The sequence below is a fragment of the Magallana gigas genome, chromosome 2, assembly GCF_963853765.1.
Source record: "Magallana gigas chromosome 2, xbMagGiga1.1, whole genome shotgun sequence".
Taxonomy (NCBI): Eukaryota; Metazoa; Mollusca; class Bivalvia; order Ostreida; family Ostreidae; genus Magallana; species Magallana gigas.
In genome coordinates this window covers 41,008,729-41,032,998 of record NC_088854.1, presented here as the reverse complement: position 1 = coordinate 41,032,998, position 24,270 = coordinate 41,008,729, and the positions used below count along the sequence as shown (strand labels likewise).

The 24,270-nt window shown below is 35.0% G+C and overlaps 3 protein-coding genes across 8 annotated transcripts in view; 1 reads left to right on the top strand and 2 right to left on the bottom strand.

The window, feature by feature from the left end:
* The window catches only part of LOC105336267 (cGMP-dependent 3',5'-cyclic phosphodiesterase), a 48,135-nt gene extending 45,880 nt beyond the window's left edge, over nt 1–2,255 (top strand). For all 5 annotated transcript variants that reach the window (XM_066076632.1, XM_066076634.1, XM_066076633.1 and 2 more), the window contains exon 30: nt 88–2,255. In XM_066076632.1, coding sequence (XP_065932704.1) covers nt 88–304 — 217 coding nt within the window. In that variant the 3' untranslated portion in view covers nt 305–2,255. The remainder of the gene's footprint in view (nt 1–87) is intronic.
* Nucleotides 1,349–9,769, bottom strand: LOC105336266 (protein mono-ADP-ribosyltransferase PARP15). Its single transcript, XM_066076635.1, has 11 exons — nt 9,614–9,769; nt 9,313–9,485; nt 8,587–8,764; nt 8,067–8,208; nt 7,681–7,779; nt 5,906–6,031; nt 5,379–5,549; nt 4,964–5,072; nt 4,422–4,649; nt 3,582–4,295; nt 1,349–3,304 (listed from the first exon to the last, which is right to left on the bottom strand). Exons 2-11 carry the CDS (start codon nt 9,470–9,472, stop codon nt 3,036–3,038), a joined length of 2,196 nt encoding a protein of 731 aa, XP_065932707.1. The 5' UTR covers nt 9,473–9,485; nt 9,614–9,769; the 3' UTR covers nt 1,349–3,035.
* A 1,766-nt stretch (nt 9,770–11,535) lies between these two features.
* On the bottom strand, nt 11,536–21,760 carry LOC105336265 (protein mono-ADP-ribosyltransferase PARP15). Of its 2 annotated transcripts, XM_034462378.2 has the most exons (13): nt 21,613–21,760; nt 20,362–21,300; nt 19,949–20,097; nt 19,141–19,288; nt 18,921–19,020; nt 18,705–18,800; nt 18,452–18,589; nt 17,984–18,157; nt 17,316–17,433; nt 16,431–16,454; nt 15,067–15,333; nt 13,967–14,695; nt 11,536–13,460 (listed from the first exon to the last, which is right to left on the bottom strand). In XM_034462378.2, exons 2-13 carry the CDS (start codon nt 21,294–21,296, stop codon nt 13,201–13,203), a joined length of 3,138 nt encoding a protein of 1,045 aa, XP_034318269.2. In that variant the 5' UTR covers nt 21,297–21,300; nt 21,613–21,760; the 3' UTR covers nt 11,536–13,200. The 2 variants fall into 2 exon arrangements, with proteins under 2 accessions (XP_034318269.2, XP_011438814.3); XM_011440512.4 differs by lacking the exon at nt 16,431–16,454 and having other exon boundaries at nt 21,613–21,759.
* Between the last annotated feature and the right edge of the window lie 2,510 nt (nt 21,761–24,270).

Below are 24,270 nucleotides of genomic sequence, written 5' to 3'. Positions count from 1 at the left end.
GTATATCTATATAATGTATATATATTACATGTATGTTCCACAAATCATGAGTGGTCAAGTTGAAATCCTATCCTTTTGGTATTACAGAGTACTGGGGGACTTGTTTCCTGCATCAGGCATAGTGAGAGACACTGTGGTAGATAACCGCCGACACTGGGAGAAGATTTGTGCCCTGATCAAGATCCGGCGAGGCGGCAGCTGTGAACAGATGAGTTACGACCAGATCTTAGCCATGGAGGAGGAAGAGGCCAACGCAGAGATTGAAAATTACAACTTACAAAACCAGAAACAGAACGGGCGGTGACATCTGTACTGACCCAAAATATCAGCTAAATCTTCACAGAAAGAGAGAGATAGTGCACCATACATGTAATGAATATTTCATACTGATAAGTAGCTGTCCTCAGGCTTCTAGCTATGAGAGGGCACAACTAACTACTGTTGTGATATTAGCAGGATGAAAGAGAAGAGACACTTGGGTAATTTTTATCATGTGTTGAAGCTTTTTTTGTCCGTGAGCATGGGCAAATTATGTGCATGCATTTGTCTGCAGAATATATTGCCCCAGACCACCAAAGACAATTCCCAGATAGCAATTCCAATGTGGATTAAATGCAGCGAGCTCTCTGTTCATTTAGAAAGTATGTGTTGTTTATTTTACTGGTACTGTCAAATGTAGAACGTGATAAGTCGAACATATCAAGCCGACAGTCGTCAGTTGTCCCACAGCTGAATCCCAGAGATAACCATATCAATGATTAGCTTATTCTTCTCCTTTCTCTCTCTCTCTCTCTCTCTCTCTCTCTCTCTAGTTCAGTAGCAAATAACAGTAAATCATATTTCTAGCTCACAGCCAATGCTGTAAAATGGCACAATTAATACTTATTTATCAATACAATATGATACAATTCTGTTTCCAGAAACCATTCAAATTGTTTTTGTTAGCTGTTTTTTTAGAGAGCACTATATTTATATTTTGTTATCCTAACTTATTCTTCGATGTTTTACACTGCATGTTTTCTATTTTTATCAAATCCAGAGTAACTTGTGCCAGATATTTTGACAAATGTCTAGCAATTCTATTTTCAGACATTACGGTGCCTGATGATTATATAAGCATGATAATTTATTTTGTTTGTTTTGACTGTTATGCAACAAAAGAAATGAAGGGAGACTATAAATTCAAGCTACGCAAACCATCATAAATGATTACTAGATAATGGAGTTAGGGAATTTTTGAATATTTGTGCAGTATTAGTTATGTCAATGAGAGTAAATGTGTCCTGTGCTGAATTTACAATGTCAATTAACCACCACCTATTTTAACCTTGAATTTTTATCCGATGTGTTTTTTTTTATTATTTTAATCCCTTTAATTTACGGTTTTTGTTGTGTGTTTTGTTATAATTGTTATTTTGCACTCTGTAAAAGCAGTGATATGTTTGTTTATGCAGAAAACATTTACACCAGAAATCTCTTTACCAAAAGTTCAAGACTTTTTTTTCATGATGAAGTCATGCACCCTCCATTACCTATATGTATAGTCCCTGGCTTTGTACAAGTCAGTTGGTGTGCGTGTGATGTAAGTGGCAGGACAGGCTATCCAAGAAAAAAATTAGATCTGCAGGCTTCTATATTTCTAGAATATTTAATACTCAGCCATTAAGTCGGAGAGATCTTCTTGAAGGCTTTTATACGTGTACGAAATTGTCAAGATTTTTTTGTTATTTTACAACAAAAAGATGATGTACATGAATATTGCATTGCAAAAATCCATGATTATGATGTGAATGTTCCATTTATCATATACACCAGTGTAAATTATTTCAGCATACCTCTAGTGATATTTGATAGATATAAGCAAGAGGAAATATTTTAGTAAATGTGCTGTCATAAGAAAAATTACTAAATGTCTTGTCTAGTATTTATTATTATTTATAATACTCCAAAGCTTGCTGAAATCCCATTTATATGAATCCGTTAACTTGGCAACAAAACCCACAAATTTATGTGTGGAAGTTTTGCTGTCATGAGTGATATCCTATGTCAATTAATTTAAATGCAAAAGTTGTTTTTATTTTCCATTTTGCAGGAAAGTACTATTTTTACAATTAAGTGTACTTTTTTTTTTTAAATTCCAGATTACACCATCTTTGTAATTGATGTTGAGTTCATGATATAATATATTGAGTTCTTGTATGTTATAAGGAAACGTTTCTCTTCCTGATGTTGCTGATTAAATTTTAAGTACCTGACGTCACGTCTTGTTCTTGCACCCATTGGATGATAAAACGTACAGGTTTTTCAGTGACCAGATTAATGGGTTAATGGGACACATTGAGACTTATACAAAGAAATGTGGCTGAAAGTACGTGTACATCATAATGAAAATATCGTCACTGTTTTAAAATTTTCAAATTGAACAATATTCTCCGTAAAATGCATTTTAAAAATCTTTAAAAAGGAAAAGAATGTAGAATCCTAAGCAGTTTTGAAATCGGGACTTGCATTTCAGTTACCTAATAAATAGTATGCTAAACATTATAGCGTTGTCATCTAAATTGTTAAGGTCAGACGACACGTTCCTCGAAAAATGATAATTATTTTTCAAATTTCAACGCCTGATAATATACCAAATAAAATAATTGTTATTTATCATCATTTTTAAAATTTTAAAATATATATATTTATGCCAAAAAAATTATATCAGCAATTCAAGTGTATTTTCAATAAGATTATATAGGAAATTTCATACTCTAGTATCTTGCACCAATGCCTAATAAGGCACCCTAATTATTTGCAAGAAAGCTTGTCAAAATAGTAGTTAATAACAAAAAATTCCTGAAAAAAAGTTATATAAAATTGAGGAACGTGTTCTCTGACCTAAAATATCAATTATATGTACATGTATTTACATGTTATACTTATATATCACGTGTATTTCGAAAGAAAGTTTATCACGATATGGAGGTATAGATTTATGTCATTCACATAAGGGATTTTATAAAGTTTTTGGTAGGGAAGGAACGCACAAATTACACTCGCTCATACGTGATAATATACTCGGGGTAACATTGGTCCACGGCATACACGACGAATTCCCGGAACAGCCACGGTCCATCACCCACAACGCTGTCGAATCGGTCGTGCATATCGACACAGTTGTCGCGCATGCAACCGGAACTGGTACAGGGAGGTCTTCTGTATTTCTTGGGGTTCGAGTCCAAGCATAGGTATGATTTGCCAATGAGCATCCGCATCAAAAGCATTCTTTTCTTGCCAGGAGTTCGGTCGGTTTTAGAATCTGAAATTTTAATTGGGACAAACGCTTAAAATGTATACTTATCTATAATGTCACACATTTCAAAGAAAATTATACTATTTTAGTAGATTTTATTGAAAAAATTAAATTATACAACATTCTATTGAGAGTTTGACATCTAAAAGGCCAATAATTTCGCTTATACAATTCAGTCAAATCAGAGACATGTTATTTTTGTCTCTGGTCAAATCTCGATTTTTCAAGGTTATTTAACGGTACATAATTCAAAAGATGTAAAAAGTAAACCAATTATACCTACCCACATACTGATCGGCTTTTGTCGAACTCTCGGCCCCGTAAATCCCCATTCCGAACATGGCATTTGCACTACTCATCCTAAAGTCTAGTCCTTGATGAATGATGGTTTGTAAAACATCTGGCTTAGTTCCATGAAACATGTAATGTTCGTTAATTTCCGGGAAAATTTCTTCCTTGAGCGGGGTTGTTAATTTGGCGTGCGTCTGAATCGGCCCTTTATTTGGGAATGGAAGATCCTCAAGGCGCGGAAATTCGTATGTTCCGTCGTCTGCCAAAGCGCGGAAAAACTCCTGCCGTTTGATGGCATATTTAGCGAATAGTTCAAGGTTTTCGATCCGTTCTACACTGTAAATTTTGATAGAGGAATGGCTCAGTCCCACCGCGTCGCGACCCTGACCGACGGCTTGCTTGTCCCAGGTGCCGTAAACGAGGCTCCGTACGGCCGCGTCAGTGATGCTGTCCACGGGCACCACTACAGGTTTACGATTGACCTGATATAGTCGGAACACCTCGGGCAAAGGGCGGCACTTCGGAAAGTGAGTCCAATATGGAGGCGTCTGCGTGAACTCGTGAGCAAGGCTGGACCAGAACTCCGGCGAGCACTTCAGTTTGTCCGAGGTATTTACAGTGCCAATCAGCATGGTGATGATTTCTCTCTTGCAGGCCTTGACGTGGTCTCTTTCCCCTTTTAAATCGATGTTACCCGACTTTTGATCTAGGATTATAATACCCGGTATATACGAAAGAAATATGAGGAGAATCAAACCCAATATGAAGAGAATCAAACCCAGACATGTAAATCTTGCATGCTTGTATTTGTTTTAGTACACTGAATTCTCACCGATTTCCAGGCGTATGTGTCTTTGGCCTCTTTTGGACGCCGTTTCGTGAATGCGTCCCTTCATTCTTAGAGGCAGACATTTGTTTTCTGGATTTGTGATGTGTTCCGTGCACAGAAGTCTGTCGTCGAGGCCGGAGAGAACCTTGCCGACAACGTCTTGCCTCGTTTTGGTGAGTAGTGACACAGATATAGAACAACTTATCGCATCGCCGTCATCATCGGAATCATCTTGATAGAAAAAAATTATAAAACAGTAGAACACAATTGCAAGTTCTCACTATTAATGGGGAATTATCACATTCTTTAATATTAACATTAATATCAAAGGTATTCATGCAGCAAGTTTGGGTATCTTGCTGTACTATATATAATTGTAGTTACTGTAATTTTCCATGCACTTAATCTCATAGATTTTAGCAAAAAGTTGCGAGTGAAATGGATGACTTAGTCTAACCCAAAACAACCGATTTCCTAGATGGAAGAAACTTGGAAACTTCTCTTACAAACCCAATGATTTTTTAGTGGTAAATTAGGTAGCGTACCAGCATTAGATGAGGCTGCTGAGCCACAAGAGGCACCGCTGTTTGTTTGACGAAGCACATGCGTCAAAGCATCGTATTCGGAAGGACTGTACGCAACAAAGGTTACCTGCTGTTGAAGAGAAAAAAAGGAAAACAATGTAGTAGTGGAAGTAGTTATGATAACATTGTTATCAGTTATGTGGTTTTCTCAGCCTTTGGTAGTAAATATCACAGAATTACCGAGCCGGATATTGCCTAGGTCGTGTTTACATATAGATGGCGCTGAACCGGAAACCAATGCAAGAATCGGAAATCAACGCAACACCTGAGAATACCACTGAACACATACATGTATATAGTATAAATATATGTTTCCGCTTTATGAAAATATACATAGGCAGAAACATACATGTATTTGCTTGTATCGGAACCTTACTTTGAGTTGACCTGTTGAAATGGCTTTGCAAGCCGTCTGCATCATTGTTTCAGCGGTGGTTTTGACTGGATATTGTAACATTCTCCCACATCCTAACATGGGTAGAGATATAGACGTCATTCCACCCTGAATACACATCTGGAAGCACTCTTCCACTATCTGTGGAAATCCCTATGAAGGTAGACAAATTATACAAAGTGTTGATTAGGTTTACCATAAATGATTATTATTTATCGGTGAGATATATAATTACTGATTTATATGGAGGTTTGAGGGCCTATCAATTATTTCCCAGATCTAACATTATATTTTTTTAGATACGATATTTAAAGCAATAAACTAGTCTTAAGTGAAGTAATATTCCAACAGTTCGAATATTTCCCTGTATACTTATACATGACTCTTCTTCTCAAGGAGAAACATATACGTCTAAAAATGACCACAACCATCCAGCCCTCTTAATTCTATTCGAAACATGCATATGTTATCCAAAAAACACGCATTGCACGGATGTGGGATCTTTTTACCTTTTGTGCCATCATGTCTGTCCAGGGTTGGAGTACGACCGTGTACACGAACTTGCATTTAAGGTTTCCGCCAACTGTTGTGATGACGCTGACACCTTTCTGTCGTGATTTTACGCCCTTAAGAGCCTGTAGAAAAAAGGAAATTATAAAGAGATGTTTCCTTTTAAAACACATTTTCCATCGCACAACTTTACGCCAAATTACAAATAATTTGACATATATAGTAAATAACACGTGTTCGAAATATAACTCCTCTCCGTTAGCGAGGGGTGGCGTTTTAAGAGGCGAATAATCACTATTGGCTAATGAAGATGACTATTTCTTTTCACTTTATATAGTATACGTAAAATGCATTTATATGACAAAAAAATGTAAGGCTCTCAAATGCCCATATATAATTATTCAGAATAACAATTATCTTTGTAGCTTATTAATATTTTTTTGAATCGATCTTGCGGTAATAAAGTACATGTAATACATTCATAAAATTAAAAGTGCACACACTATCCTAAATAACATGAAGAGGAAACGCAAATATCAATGCCATTAGTGGTACAGGTCCTACATTAAAATATCGGTAACAAGGTTTGTTTTTCAACATGTACATATCTAGGTTTCGCTTGTTTTGCTTTAGATATACTAGGGAAATACAGAATAAAATTTAGATAGGAAGTGGCCATTGTGTGTCCTTATGGGTCACATTCATCGTATTGAATCTGCTTTGTGCAAATAAGGACCAAAGACAACTTTTTGATAAGTGAAATGATTCACAAGGCTTCATAGATATCCCAATACCATGTCGCAGAGAACCAAATCCGCCTACAGCCATATAAGCATCAGACAGACATTCAGGCAATCATGTTGTATACGGATGAGAAGCAAGGAAAAACATTTGTTATAAGCAGCGAAAACAAGGAGGAATATACTACATATGTGCGTCTGGCAAGGAAATGAAAGTCGGCATAGGGAAGGATAAGAAAGACCGAAATGCCAAACAGGCAGAATATTCTTTAGGCAAGGAAAACCCTGGAGCTCGAAATCTCTACACGGTCACGTAGAAGCTAGCAGGTGAACAAACGTCTAGAGTAAAGATGGAAATCTACTTGATAACAGCAGCAGAGGGAAATCTGGAAATACCAGTATAAGCACCAGCAAGAAGATCATTATATATGTCTCTAAGAAATGGGGAAGGAAGCAGGGCTTAGCAGGGACTAAGTTATTTGAGTTAAAATGAAGACATCCACTGCCGTGTTGCAAAGCACAATCAACATGATCTAGGACGTGTCCTGTAAGGAAGGATGATCTAGGACGTGTCCTATAAGGAAGGATGATCTAGGACGTGTCCTATAAGGAAGGATGATCTAGGACGTGTCCAATAAGGAAGGATGATCTAGGACGTGTCTTATAAGGAAGGATGATCTAGGACGTGTCTTATAAGGAAGGATGATCTAGGACGTGTAAAACTCTAGGGCTCTAGGAAGGACATTTAGAGGAATTAGCAATTGCGAAGGAATCATGCTTCTGCAATCCTTGGAATCAAAGTAAAAAAACCTGTAATCAAACTCTCTGACCATCAAACCGACTTACTCTACTGGGCGTCACACTCATATATTTCTTATTTGTGTTTTATGTTACACTGATATATAAATTTGTTGATTTCAAACAAGTTCATTACGAATTATGGTACAGTGTACACATCATTTTTAAATAGAACACCACAGATATTATGTTCATTCGTATTAGTACACACCCGTCTAATTGTACAGAATACATACCTTTACTAGAGCACTTCCCCCAGCCTTGCAGATAAATTTGGAAATGACACTTTTCTGAAAATCCAGATCTGGCCCCACTACATTCACTATAACATCCGCCTTAAAAGGGTATTTAGTTACAAGTGATTCAATTCGGTATACAATTACTAGTAATTCAACAAAGCTTAGAAAATTAAGTATACAATTAACAGTCGTTCAATAAAATATAAAAAAACGTACAACACAAACTTGAATATGTACCCGTTATTTAAGAAAGTATACTTAAATTTAAAAGGAAACAATTTAAATTGTAATCCCAGTAAAGCATAGATAAAGCTTTTTATGATTAAGTACAGAAATTCAAAGCAGATGAAATATAAAAGCGTCTGAGTGATAGAGTCACTGACCGTTTCCTTGGTGATGTCACCCTGTTTGACCGTGACCTCTGTGTTCTGAATAGTGGATGACGTCGACTTATACGCTGGGGCAGACGGTTCGGACATTCTTTTCAGAAGTCTCAATGGAAATGGAGATGCCGACATAGGAACCCTGCGTGAAGCGTAAAAAACATGGCATTTTGTAATGAATAAGAATACGGCAAACGGCGAATACTGTATTTTGTCGTTGATAAGGAAAATACGTAATACATTGGCATAGAGCATGTAGATTTGAGTTTCTTCTCTTATACGTTGTTACCATCTTTTTAATTTCATGAAATTGCTATAAGTATGACCTTTAAACTTCTAATTCCAATGAATTTATTTTGTTAAAATAAAAGTGTGGGTTTTTTTTTAAAAGAATTAAAACTTGTTTAAATAAGAAAGACAACTCTCAGATGTAATTTTTTAAATATGAAAAAGAATAGATACGGTGATTTCAAATTAACAGTATATACACATGTACTAGTCCTTGGGGTGTGATACATACACCTGAGTCTGACTCTGGTCCTGTCGGGGGGTTTGGGAACGCCTCCGCCCAAAGCGCCTCTTGGGAGTCGTCCTGAACTTGATGTGGATTTTACAGTCGTATCTCTCTTCCAGTTCGGATACCACTTTCTTTCCTTTTCCGCATTTCAGCAAACGTGCCAGTAGCTGCATGTCTTCCTCTGTTGTTGTGAAGGAAATTCATACGCTTATTTACATGTACCTTGTTTCGTTTAATTTCGAAGTTTCGTAGAAAAACATGCACCAACATGTCATATTTGAAAAAAATTAGTACCATGTCATTTAATTTAATTGCTCCTCCTAAAAATGTGAAACCTTGCAGGCTATTGTTTGTCACTAGTTTACAGATCCAACAGTTTACATCACATTGCAAAAACAATTTATGAAACGGTATATAATTATTCGACTGAACATCATCTGAGTTATGTCTAATTATGAGAGCTCAATGGCCGTTGCCATTTCAGTGACGTCGGAGGCAAATTGAATCTTGACCACCCCCCCCCCCCCCCCCGTTCCGACGCATGTACATTTTTAGACTGTAATGATCTCCCTTAGAAGAAGGGCCCGATATAAAAAAAAATACGAAAACGTAAGTTAAAATATCATATATACATATGAATTTTTTACTTTAACAAATCATATCTTAAATTTTAGGTAGATCTGTTAGTAACTTGTTGACCATCCAGTCTTTTTAAAATGGTTCTCCTACCGTCTCTGCAGATTTTTGACAGATCCAAGCTCTGTGAACCATCCCCGTCACTGGACCTAGTCTGCCTGGACGAGCCAGAATGGCCATTATTCATCCACTGTCCCTCGGCTCGTGAAGAATATCCGTTACTGCTTTCTTCACTAGCACGCCACTCCGCCATCTTGTGGGTAATCCTGCCGATAGGTCAATGAACGAAAAATCAAATACAACCCATCTTAAAATTCAATTACCAAATTGTTAAAGATTTTAAACGAAAAAATAGAAACGTAGTTGTTAAGCTTCATAAAGAAAAGAAAATTACCACGAAAGGCTAGTTTCATCAATCAAAAATTCCAAAAAATAAAAAAGTCAGAAACATCCGTCCGTATCGAAGGCATTGATTGTACTAGTATGACTTATATTTAGTAACCATGACACAATCATTGTAACTTCCTCTCTCAAAGAGTCGACAAAACGTTATTATTGTGTATTGGGAACATGTGGTTGTTGATATTTGTATATATTTCCTCATTTTAATCACGCCTATCCGATGTTTATTTTCAACCCATTGCTATTTCTGCACGTGTGACGCTGTTTGAAATCGGCGTGGTTGTCAATTTATAGGTTTCTTCCAAGCACATGCACTTGTAGGCAAATATTTAAAGTACATTCATGCACGTATCTAGAGTAAGATGCTATCCCCCCCCCCCCCTCTTAAAAACTATAATTCATTTTTTTTTTAAAAACTTGATCAATGCATATAGTAACTATGGGAAGGAAAAGTGAAAATGCCCACCAGTTCCCATTTTGATATGAGAATTGATAGAAAAACTATCGAACCGGAAGAATTCAGCCAAAACATTGGAATTTACTTTTACCTTCTTGCAGTGTATTTACAAAATTGTTATTGCATACATATGTATTTGTAGATTTCTTGAACGATGTGTCTGTTCCCAGGACATATTATACAGTTGTATTAACGTATTCTAGAAGTAACTGCGAAAAAAAAAAATCCCTATAACCTTTCATGAACCAATGAAAGTTAACCTCGACCCACCATGGAAATCTATTCTTTATTCTTCCAGAACGAAATTACTATTTTATGTTCATTTATTTAAGTATTTACCGGATTTCTAAAGTGGTCTTTTTAAAGAAACTTTTCCATTCTCGTTTCCTGCTCCTCTCTTAATATCCTTCACGCATTGCCAAGTGGTTATATTGTAATTTGTCTATTTTTTTTTTAAATAACATTTTTCAAAGTGTCGGTTGTTTAATTAACACTGTTGTCTGGACTATCAAAATGTTTTATTTGATCTTAGATCTAATTTTATTCTTTTTAATCTAGTCTACATAATGCACCTTCCGTATCATATCATCGATATATGGTCCAGGCAACAGGCAATGAATTTTCATCGACGCGGAGTTACATATATAAGAATCACTGCACCCCACCATCATGGAATGCGCATATATAAAAATAGTTCTTTGAGGAAATGTGAGGATACATGAATAGTTATTCATTACTGAAAACACTTATGTTCAGTACTACCAGCTCTTGTTAATGCAATATTTCCCGTTTGATTGCCAACAGCCGGCATGTTCATGGCAATGATTGGATTAATTTACTGTTGGATCATTAAGCCAATTAATGCAAAGGAAATCCGCACCACACTGATCTCGCCAATATCAACTCTATGCTGTAATTTTACTACATTTTCGTATGACAGTCGATAGTTTCTACATGTACATATAATAGAACCATTTTACCAAGACCTTGGACTTTCGGTAGTACACAACTACATGTATCTATTTCTTATGTCAAAACAAGTGAAATACACCGATTGCGTAGTCTTCGCTCAAAAGGCCAGACAAATCTTGTTGATTTTAATGAGTGGCCAGCAATGAAATAGACAGGGCCACGTCACATTGCTGTTTGACACAACTACCCAAAGTCCAAGCTCCTGTTAAAATAATTCTAAGTACTGTGATTAAACGTATTATGTAAGAACAAGTTGGCTTGGATTTGAATTAGCTTATTCCTGAATGTGACTATTCTTAAACATATGCATAACATTTAGCGATATACTTGGTGTAGCGGAAGCCGCACTCCGCCAGAAGAACTAAATAGAATACACAGCCAAATGCATTGCGTTTACAGTAAAGTTGCCATAAATGGAGATAAATTACTCACTAAATGTCGGACTTCCGGAGTTAACTCAGTCGCCGACAAACACAGACAAAACATATTGGTACATGTAAAAATTTATTGTCTTAATGCATTGGTTGATATAACCATCATCATCACACAACAAAAACTTCTGTAATGAAAAATGTTGACAAAGAGCTCGCCATAAATCACAGGTAATGCCTTCCTGCAAAAATTTATGCAATAACTGAACACGTCTTCTTACATTAACAACATTGAGAAATATATACCATTTATCATCTTCTTGATTTGTTGAGTAAATTAGTAAATTTGCTATTTAACAAAGATATCAATTGTTGGCATAATGACTGTACAACATAGAACTAAATGATCGAATTTTTGAATCGGAACTCTTCAACCATCTAGTTGTCCTTCTACATTGAAAGAGCAAGTAATGTATAGCATTATGTGTAGCCCTAAAATTACTAACTGAATTGTTAACGTAAACATTGATTAAAATAGATGTATACTGAAGTCATAATGCTCTACAGAATGATTGACATGACGAATAATGACCGTACAAGATAGTTAATGGGGCATGGTCACGATTTTGGTCAAAAATTATTTTCGATTTTAATTTTTACAATGCTTCAGTAAGGCATTTTTAATAGGCAACCGAAATTTGAGTGTCATTTGATGAGTTATAAGCGAGTTACAGAGCTTACAATTCTTCGCTATGTTAACAAAGCGTTTGTATACATTTTGAATGTTGAAGTGAAAATTCCAGTTTTAGACCTAAAATGAATGTGTTGATCGTTAGAAACTGTTTCTTTATGCTTAAAATGAATAATAAGATAGACAAACCAGCTTCAAAAAGATTTTTTACTGGTATATTGAACTCATGTAAACAAAAACAGGGCACGAGCCTTGTTTACATGACGAAGAATTGTAAGCTCTGTATCTTGCTTAGAACTCAACGACCGGCACCCAAATTTCATTTGATCATTAGAAATGCATTCCTAAAGCATTGCAAATAATAAACACAGAAAAATAAAATTTGACCAAAATCGTGACCATGCTCCTTTAAGTATCATCATTTAATGCATTTATTTACTGCAGTGGATGGCAACGTCAAAGTACAACATTAATAAATTATCGACCTGTTAATTACCTACTGCATTGGTGAAAATAGTCACGTAAACCATGATTAAACCAACTCTTTAAAAATGCACTCTACATGTAGTAACTAGACTATTTAATTGCCCATACATGTACACGTAAAATGAACTGTCTTTAATTGATATATTTTGTACAATCATTATGACATATTCTCGATTTACAATTTTTATTCACAATATTTTTCAGTAATTCAATACAAATCATCACATTGAAAAAAAAACCCAAAAAACCAAAAAAAAACCAAACAATATACACATTACATTAATTTTACATTCCAAAGAATGGCGGGAACATTAAATAGTTAACAGGATAAATTAATAATATATCTGAGGACTTTAAGTCGTGTTTTAAAGAACACAATAAAAAAAATGTTATATGGTATAAAGCACCTTTTAACGTGCATGTTGTATACATTACAACACCGGACATGAAATGTACGAACATTTTTATGGCACAGGCACGGAAGAATCAACAGTATATTACATAACCCACATAAATTTAGATACAATTTACTGAACAAGAAGCCATTGAACGTAATTATTCTATTCTAAGTTACATTGGAATCACATTTAAGTATCTGGTAGTTAAACCCTATCGTATGTGATTATATATTCCGGATAGCAATGGTTGGAGTCATACACAACAAACTCCCGGAACATCCAAGTACCTTCGACGATGATGGAGTCGTAATTAACGTGTTCGGCATTGATACAGTCCGTGGTTTTACAGGTGGAACATGGCGGGTGTTTGTAGTTTTTACTCTGACCTGAGACAAACGGATTTCCAATCAACAACCGCACCAAAAGAATCTTTAAGTCTGTTTTCTCGCGTTTGGATTTGTCGTCTGCAAAATATGAATATATGTATATGTACTATCAGTGCAAAGATATTCCCCATCAAGGAACGGGTTTTAAAAAGCACTCCATGGCAAAGGTTTTGTCGTCATCAGTTTGAAAACAGATTTGAATAACTTAAAAAAAAATTCGAATTCAAATGAACACAAATCTTCTAAATATACTGTCAATATACATGTATGCAACACCCAAACTCATTATCAAATTAATTATCTTTGAAATTCACCAATATTTGTAATTTAGCTCCATACCTTCAAAATTGCAAATAGTTTGGAAGTTGTAGTCATGCCAAATGAATGACTAAGTATGTTACAGTGCAAACTTTAACCCTTTACTGCCTATATGATCAATGTTGCTTGACTAAATAAATGATCTACAGGAATACATATCCGAAAAATGTGCACAGTAATGAAAATGGAGTTGCATATTGAACCTTATTTTCATCTGATTTTCATCAGATAAAATGGTACTATATTCGGTTGTTAAAATATGATACCTGCGTATTGGTCAGCCTTCGTAGAGCTCTCGGCACAATAGATCCCCTGTCCGAACAGCAGCTTTTCCGTTGCCTTGCGTGGATCTATCCCTTTCCTGACGATGTTTTCGACATAGGACGACTTAGTACCGTGAAAAGCATAATGCTCATTGACGTCCAGATAAAGACTGGTGTTCAAAAGCTTCGGCATTTTCAAAGTAGTCAACAAGCCTCCTTTTGTTGTTATGGTATCCAACCTAGGATAACTGGTCAAACCACTCCTTAACATTTTCCGTATTATTCCGTCCCTCTCGTTGGAGTAGTGTGAGAACAGTTCTATGCTTTCGACTCTCTCGATTTTCTTGATTCTGATTCGCTGGTGAGACAAGTTTCTGGCGTCTGCTCCTTTTCCCACCACGTCTAACGTCCACGTTTGCTCCACCAAATCGCTGATGGCTTTAAATGTCTCTTTATCCACCGGGTTCACCCGACAATGATTCTCTTCCGTTTGCAGGAAGTGCTGAATCTCATGTCCCCCGCGGAATTCTCGCCAGTATAGAGGGGTTGTGCTGTTGCGCAGTACCTCCTTCCAGTAGTCTTCCGTTCCTTTTCGAGATCGAGGCCCCATCCACCGCCTTCCGCTTCTCTGGGACCCGTGCGATGTCTCCGACATACTGCTCAGAAGCATAGTTCGTATTTTGTTTGCTAGAGATTGGACGTCATCTTTGTGACCCATTATCACACAGTGATCTGCCAAATTTAAGAAAAAGTGAGCAGGCTTAAACAACCCATATAATAATTGAATAAAGGAGTACAACTCCTGAAAAATCGTCACATCAAAAATTCCTGCAAAAAACATTTTCAACAACAAAATTATATGTTCAAAAGGGCCAAAATTTCCAGAAACAACGAAATCGAAATATCCTCGTAATATGTACACCTACCCATTGCATGATTTACTGGTTATAAACGCGTTTGCAGCTATTATTTTCGCGACATAACCTTAATTTCTGTACTAATTCAACAAATAAAAGATACACCAGAAGACTTTATCGCGAAGCTTTGAAAATTTCCTTGCTCGCAAATAATAAAAGCTGGTTTACAATATTTCAAACAGTTACCATTGTTCATTTTGAGTGTCACACTCATCTTCTTTGTTGCCTCATAAATCTCGTTCTTTTCTCTGTCGGTTAACTGTCCTACTCTGCTGAGCTCAATTATTTCTTTGCCAAGAAACAATTCCTCCAGTTCTTTGGATATTCTCCTATGAGAGTCTTTGAGAACCTCATTGCTCTCTCCATAGATCAGCAGATCTGATGCATATGCGACCTCCAACTTCACACTTCTGGGTTCAGGTTCTGTGGGTTTTGTGAGGCGTGGAACAGAACCTATGTGTAGTACAAAAACAATACTAGTACACACAGTGGGTAAGGATCTGGTCCCAAGACCATAATCTGAATATGGATATGGATTTAAAAAAATGTATTTTTGATTTGTTTTGATTAACGTAGTCATAAGTCTCAAATTTCTAGTGACATCTTCGTAGAGTTTTTTGAGATGCAAACCTACATCCAAACATTCATTGATTTATTTTTTTTGGCCAAAAGTTATCGCGAGTTAAAACTAAGATTCGCATGACTATATCCTCAGTTTATAATCTTGAAGATATTTGAAAATAATAATATTTATTAGTTTTGATGTATAAAAATAACAACACTGTCACCATGCCAGTGGCATTTTGTATCTGTCAAAGGTGCAGGTTTCAAAAATTCTAGAATGCCATATGATAGACCTTTGCTTGAAGAGTTTGACAAACGTTTAATTTGTTATTTTCCTTTGGGATCTTTAGAATTTCCTACAGGAATAAGAGACATACATCCTATACGAATTTAAAATAGAATTTTAATAAAACTCCAATAGGATTTCAAAATCCGATGGAAAATCTTTTAAATTCCTGTCGGAAATACTTTCATCCTATAGGAAATATAATTCCTGTGGGATTTTTAGAAAATTCTACAGGATTTCAAAAATATCTTGAGGGAAATAATTTCTATAATAGCTTTAAAAGCACAGGCAACTGACGTTATCATATTTTTCGCATATAAAATAAACTAGCATTCTAAGAGTACAATGCATATGCCCTATTGTTGTCCCCAATTTTAAAATTTGTCTTTAATATGACATTGTACTATATACATGAGACAAGATCTTGAGAAGCGGGACGAACCCGATAAGTAAAAAAAGCGATATATATTTTAAAAGTTCATCATTTATTGATCAATCGTGATAAAACTCAAACTTGACTTGAGGTTTCTCAATAAAAAGCTGCGCAGCAAGATTCAAGTCAATTTACCAAACTATACAGAAAAAAAATCTAGCCCCTAGAGAATCACATTATTTAGAAACAGGCTGGGAATCTTAAAAAAAACAACGCTTCGAAAAAAATTAAATGACAGCTATGTTAAAGTTCACACAGGCGTCGTACCTATATGTCTACGAAAGCTTGTTCCTAGTAGACAAGAAAACATTTCAAAATACAATACCCGTAACTAAAGTCATTTATGATGTTCCTAAATGTAAATTGGAAGTATTCAATAGGTCATCTGTACGAGATGTACTAGCTCAGTGGTTAACATATTTGGTTTGTGAACCGCAGGTCATGAGTTCGAATCCGCCTTGGGGCTTTTGTTCTTATTTTCTGATTTAATGTTTTGGAAATCAATTTTTTAATCCATTATTGCATTTTTTTTTTCGCGTATTTGACTATTACTTCTTATGCATCATTTTTTTTTATTAATTTAGATAAAATACAATATTACAATATAAATAAGTAATTTTCTGCTGATTTGAGAACTTGTTCTTGTTGCAATGTGTATTGAACTATAATCATTGAAATTCACCATGTGAAATTATGTGTAAAATTTAAGATTAATTGATATTCATTAGATTAAGTTTAAAGAGTTCTTAATAGATGTATTTTAATGATGTCTATGTAAGAGGATAAGAACACTTGTCGTGCATGTACACACATGTAGGATATATGTGTCGGTCAAATTCATATAAACGTCCGGTTATACGGCCAAAGCAGCTGAATTTATAATCTCAGATTTACAGTACTAGTACTAGTATATGTCATCAAAAGCCACTAAATAAAATAAAATTATTTTTGATTTATAATTTAACAGCAATAGATCTAACTGTTTGTCTTCTGTTTTACACCTCTTTGTACATATTATCTATAATTATTAATCTTTTTTATTTACTTTCTGAATTGTTTAATGAATTTTAAATGATTTCCTAACAAAGCTGAATGATAATAAAAATTAATTTATTTGTTAATAAAAGCTTCAAATTAAAAAAAAAAACTTACGAAACATTGTGAGCATTCTCCGAAATCCCGCCCCCTTCGACAAAGTCTCGCGATGACGATTCAATTCCCTGTCAAACGCCTGAAATTCATCTTTGTCGTAGATCACGAATAAGATTTTCTGTAATGTTAATAAAGAAAAAAAATTACATCCAATAAGTATTTTGCATCGGATTGTAATTTATAGGTTTAGAAACGGACAGAGCTGAAATATAAACGATTCAGTTCTAACCAGTGTATCGATCGGTCGAAACATCCAGCAACCTCAATTTTTTTTTTTTTTAAATCACGAACTGCATGAAATAATCATGTTGATGAAAGTTAAATTCCCGTATAAGAATTTATTACTTCTTCTATCTCAAGTACTGGTGTTAACAATAATTTAGTATCTTTTACTTTTCTTTATGATTAAGAATTGCGTTGGAAAATAAAACAACGTTACAATGTTACAAGCGCAGGACGTTTTCAAGACCGGAAATCGATGCAAGAAGGTGGCGCGGCGACCCCATGCAATGATCGCTTGTACATGTACATATATAACGCTTAATGTAAATGCATAAGTCTTCAAATTATAATAAATATATACAAGTATAATTTTTTTTAACACTTAAAATGTTTTGCTACAGTCTTTGAATTATGATTGACTCCGCGTCACTCACAATAACATTTACCTTTAGAGTGTTTGTCTTCTTGGACCAGGCGATACACTCCTCCAGCATAACTTTGGCCACTAAAATATCGGGGAACTTTAGGATTTTCCCAGTGCCTACTGGGGGGAAAGCAATACTTGGCTGTCGAGTGGATTCACAATGAGCCAGACATGCCCTGATCGCTTCCCTCAATTCCTTAAAATAAATGAGTACAGTATCATCACTATGATATATGTACAACTAGTGGTTGTCCAGCAAAAAAGAAATTTACATAATGTACAGAGAATAAAACCTTTTTATGGAAAAAAAATGTTGGATAGAAATATCAATAAACGACAAAATTCCATTAAATTTGGTTTCTAAGGAGATAACAATGTATTTGTGTTTTCCTAAACAGATGTGAGGTTTTTGTTTCGATTGAGTCAAACAAAATATAATATATGTAAGTCTCTAATTTTTGGGGGGGATTTTTTTTTCAAATCTTCACACCTGTTCCTTGTTCCTCTCCCTCCCTCTGTCCAAATCATTGAGCACAATATTAAACACAAACTGACAGGTACTGGGCAGGTGACCTGATTTTCCAGTCACAACCACTGTTTCTTCATCATCATACTTTCCTTCAAATTCCTATAAGAAGAAGAAATGGTATTTTTTCATTTGTTAGCCACTCTCAGAATCTTGTTAAATTTTTTGTTTGTTTGATTATTTCATTTCACAGAACAAAAAAATACCAGAAAATTACCTCTTTTATTTGTCTTGAAGCAGATGAAAACGAACGAGGAAGCTTTGCTTTTTTCCACAATGAAGACTTTGGAAGAACATTCACGAGGATTGAAGCCTGAAATTGGAGCAACGCTTAATTTTCTGAAATCCTCCATACATTTAGAGCGCTAGCAATCTATCAACAAAATTTGTAGGTTAAATGTCAAGGTCATGAGACTATTCTTGTAACACTAACCCGTTCCTTGACCACACTCCCTTTCTTTACAATTAACTCAGTGTGACCGACGACCAGCGGCTCGACATCCGGTTCCTGTTGTACGTCAGACTTTGAAGAGCTGAAAGTGAAAGTAGAGAACTTAAGCTGAATTAGCATCAAACGACATATGCAAGCAAATACACTGATGAAATATGACATAAGATTATTAAATAGATAACAAACTTGGACAGAAAGTTACCTTGTGGACACGTCCTCTATGACCTTGACCTTTATCTCTTTACAAGGAATGACGTCAATGGTTACTCTGTATTTCTCTTCCAAAGTTCGAAGTTCACGTTTTCCTTTTTCGGTATTTAAGCACCTTGCAATGACTTCTTGTTCACCAGCTGAGGACAAGGAGTATATCAATTTGATTTAAAGTTTAATTATCTTTTTTTTAATAAAAAAAATGAATTCCATGTAGCAAAATTTTTTTCCTATTGGCATACGCATTTATTTCTGAAACTTTGAACAAAGAGTGAAAAATTTACCGCTAGTAAAATTAGATTTCTCCATTCTAGATCTACCGGTATTTTATATCTATAGGACTTCCATGTATAAAAACTGTGCTAAAAATATCGATGTCATGAAAACTAATGTATGCGACTCAAAGCAACAATAAGTTAAGTTGATCTGACTTTTATTGTATTATCTTCTTTACACCGTTTTGGCAGGTTAATCATATTTTTTTTAAAGTAAGATAGTTTTCTCATCTGTTACGATGATTAAGGAAATTATCTTACAATAAAAAGATTTTTAACTCAGATGCATGTGCGTTGAAGTCACATTTTGACACAATAAGGAAGATTAAATTAGTGTGTACATAAACATGTATATGTTTACTTCATTTTCTGTGAAAGGATGTTAAACTTTTCAGATGAAAAAAAAATGTTAATAGCATAGTGAAAGTGTAACCCTTTAATTTAGAATATTTGTATCAAATTCAGACAGTAACATTTAATTTTTTTCAATGGTTTTTCTTTGAATTTTGCTGTGGTCGATCTTACCGTTTTTGCTGACGTCACTGGCGACCAGTTTCATTTCTTTCACCTGGCCTATGACATCTTTAATACGATTACCAAGAGAGCCATACTCCAGAAACTTGATTGTTAAAGTTTCCCCACTCTGCTCCACTTCCAATGTTCCATCGTTGTCTCTTCATTGGGACCAATCAATAAACAATTATATTGTATATTCACTTTAGATATTATAGTATATGTTATTTAAATTTGACTGGTTTCTTGCAAACTATTTTTTTTGGCATTACTTCCAAAAAGATTTGGACAATTTTAAAATTCAAGTCTTTTTTTAAGTTAACTGGAGTTGAAAAAAAAACCCTGGTAATAGTCACATTTTGTGTTTTGTTTTTCGTTTAGTGTGTGTGAGTTATAAATATTACACAAACATTATAATTACTCACAATGCTTCCTCTTTTAGCCTTTTGAGCTCCATTTGCAAAGAATCACTTTTCCCGAATAACCTCCCTTTAGCACCTTCTATCGTCTGCTTCAGAAAGGGTTTGTGGTCATTGACCACCTCTCTGACTTTGTTGGCGGCTACTGTCACGTGTTTATCGAGTCCCTCTACCTCCACCACCGTTTGCGAATGAACGATCTCTATAGCAACCATCAGCGAACCCTGGAGGCCATGGGTGATGTTGCTCCAAGCCTTGCTAGAAAATAATTCTATGTGATGGTCCGAAAACGGAATTTCCGCCTTCCTGAAAAAGGCCAAAGCTTTCTGGAGTGCTTTCTTGGCGTCTTCGTCGGAGAATGCCGCACAATGTAACTTTTGATCTATCGAAAATTCGACTTCTTCAAGATATAAATGGAATGTTCTGTCCATATGTGTATCTTTTGTTCTTGTATTAAACTCCTCTATGCAGCCCTGTCGTTGAAAGATAGCATACTTACGTTCACTAATTGGTTGCCAAGAAACACAAACAGAGTTCAAACGTTCCAAGAACAAAGCACTATTTTCTAGGACGATTTTTGATGGACCACGAAGCGTGATTGTCTTGGATTCTTCATTGCTTTTGATGACCAATCTGGAATCTTTTAAACCACCAGAAAAACTTTTGAGCAACAGGAATTTGATCTTTGTTCTACAATTGATAACCTTTTCATCGGTGTAATGAGCATCTTCTGGTTCATTTTCAATGACGATTCTATTTATTGTTTCTTGTACTTTTGTTTTCTCATGTTTGTACACAAACGGCTTTTCATTGTCCTTCCTGGCGTACTGTTGTGTTTCTGCTGTTATAGTGGAGCTTTGACTTCCTGTTGTTACACTGGAACTTTGGCTATCATCATCTTCTTCATCACTGCTTATTATCACTAAGTTACCGCTAGCCATTTCTCTGAAATCAAACGGAAAGTGAAACAAAATTTGAAGAGATATCAAACGAAGCTATTTCAAATCAAGTTCATTCTTTAAAGAAATAATGCGCCATATATTTCACTGCAGTTTGAATGTACTAACCTTTATATAATCGAGTTAAATACTTCCATAGATACTGAGTTAGTAAATATTTAAATGACCACGTCGATCAGACCTATAACTATTACTGATTGTAATTCAATTTTCATTTTTATACACTATCATACTATATCACAATATACGTAATTAATTTATTGTGTTTATCCATCATATTAATATTGTTAGACTTTACCTGTAATCGGTTGATACACCCTTCTGTGTATTCCTTTATAATGTCCAACAAAACGAAAGTAGCCGCTGGTTATTTATAGCCTATCACTGTTTACAAAAGTGTTTACTACCTTTGTAGGTCGAAGTATTTCCCCACCGTTTAAATTATGTACCACTAGATGAAAACCCGCGCGAGCGCGGGAATTAAAACACTTAACAAATAAATGACATAGTGCAATAATGTTGAATCATCTTTTTTCGTATATATTGTGTCTGAATTTTTTCTTTATACATTTAGTTTTATTAACCTATTCTTTAAGATTGAAATTAAAAAAAAAACCACACTGCATAGCTGGATACTTAGAAAAGGGATGAAAAATTTAAACTGCATTAGATGATATATACATGAACATGGCCTTAATTCTTTTTGTTGCAGCTGAGTGGAAAATGATTACAATGATTTTTTTTAACCAGTGAGTGGGTATTTAGGACGTCATATGTCTAAATTTTGTTGTTTAGGTCAAATTTCACCAATATTTTTATCTCTGTCCAAAATGTGAAGTTCAGATAAAAGACTGTTTTGAAAAGAATATTGGGGAGAGTACCCCCCCCCCCTCCAAATTTAACTTCCCCGTTTGATAACACAATGTATTTTCTGATGTCGCCTTTTGAAGCGGGATTTTGCATTTTCCTCGAGAGCCTCTGCGATCTCTATAAAGTTTACTACCAATCTGTCGTAGTATTGAAATGTTTGAAATTTAAAAAAAAAGAAACCGCTAGTGTATGCATATTTATTTGCATTTTTTTATAAAACCAAAATTGTTGTCATTTTCAAAATATCTCGCTCTACACTTTCCGCCATTGTGTAAAATAGTCAAACCGCGTTCCTGCGCACCCCGTTCTGAAAAATAAATTATCCCGATCAAAATTAAAATCACATCAAATTTTTCCATTTTATTTATTAACTTTTTTGTATTAACCAAAGATGTTCCATCCATGCAATATGAACCCGTCCTACACTTTTCGCCAAGACGTTAATTACTAAAGTCAAACCGTGTTCTTGGTTACCCCGTTCTGAAAAGTTCTATTCAATTCTTTCGCAAGAGGTCGCGCTTCGCTAGCCTCTATCCATTAAAACTAAAATCGCTCACTCAAGAAACGAATTGCCTTATTTCATTTATTCAACCTTTGTCAAATCTTAACTTCTATGTGTAATTCAGGTAAGTTCCTAATTATTATATATACTGTTTATGTAATCATTCAATATTATTTCATTGCAAGCATATATTTTGATGCAAACTTCCCCTGACTTTGATCCACCAAAGCGTGTCCACCACCTTACTCTCATTTTTGCTATTTTGGGCTTGTTTATCTAAAATGAAAGTAGGTTTTTGATTAATTTCACAATAATAACTTATCAATTAAAATTCAAATGTACCTTACGGACATCATCTAACATGTGTTGAAACACCAAAAGTGTAAGCAAGTACTCTGGTGCTAGCATTTTGTATTTTATTTACAAAATGCCTTAATTTATGAGTATAGATTCTTTACTTAATGATTTTGTTAAATTGTTACTTTTCAAACTCGAACGATCGTTGATTTGCCTTATATAAATGATGAAAGGTATATTTGTACTTATGGTGAGAGAGAGAGAGAGAGAGAGAGAGAGAGAGAGAGAGAGAGAGAGAGAGAGAGAGAGAGAGGATATTCGCAAAGGAAGCTTCTTACACCGAAATGTATGTGGAATTTAATCTTAAATTTTTCAAGAAATACACGCTATAGTAAAAGCAAGCTAGAATGAATATTTTTCCAGCCATACCACACCCCTGGGTTAGAGATAAGTCGTACTGAGTAGCGTAGTATATAACATTATATAACATTTTTGAATAAGTTTTTTCGTTATGTCGTTAATGAGATAATTTTATTACTATGCCCTGAAAAGTGCTGAATCATTATGATACAGGAAATAGTTTTAATACATACTTAGTAATAAATACAGGTGTTTTGCATGTGATACAGATGACATCACAAAACTCGTATCGGCTTCCGGGGCAGATACAGGTTATCAGCCCTAGGGCTGATACGGATCCGTATCACACCCCTTGCGGAACTCCTCTGCTTTTTTTTCTCGTTTCAGCATTTGTGCATGTTTACAGACGAAAAAATAAAACATTTGTTACAGTCGACATTTTTAAGTGCAGTTGAAAACTTCAAATGCTAGTAAATGTTTTAGAGAAGTTAATTTTAAAAACAGAGGAAATTCCGGTTCTGTAGCTACTTGTTTGGAAAACAATAAAATCTCATATTTTTATTTAATACATGTACAGACTACTTTTAAATAATACTTAAAATCAATTTGTTCAAGATGGTGTGTTTCTTTTTAAATTTATTACTAAGTATGTAATAAATATGAAAATAGATACCCTTTTTTCTATATCACAGCCTGTATCAGCCCTCGACCAATATCATCCCTCGGCCTTCGGCCCTCGGGCTGAAATTGGAGTCTCGGGCTGATACTGGCTGTGATATGGAAAAGGGAATGTACAAATGTATTATTCTATCTATAAAACATTTTTGAATAAGTTTTCTCGTTCTGTCATTAATGAGATAATTTTATTACTGTGCCCTGAAAATTGCTGAATCATACAGGAAATTTTTTTACATACTTAGTAATAAA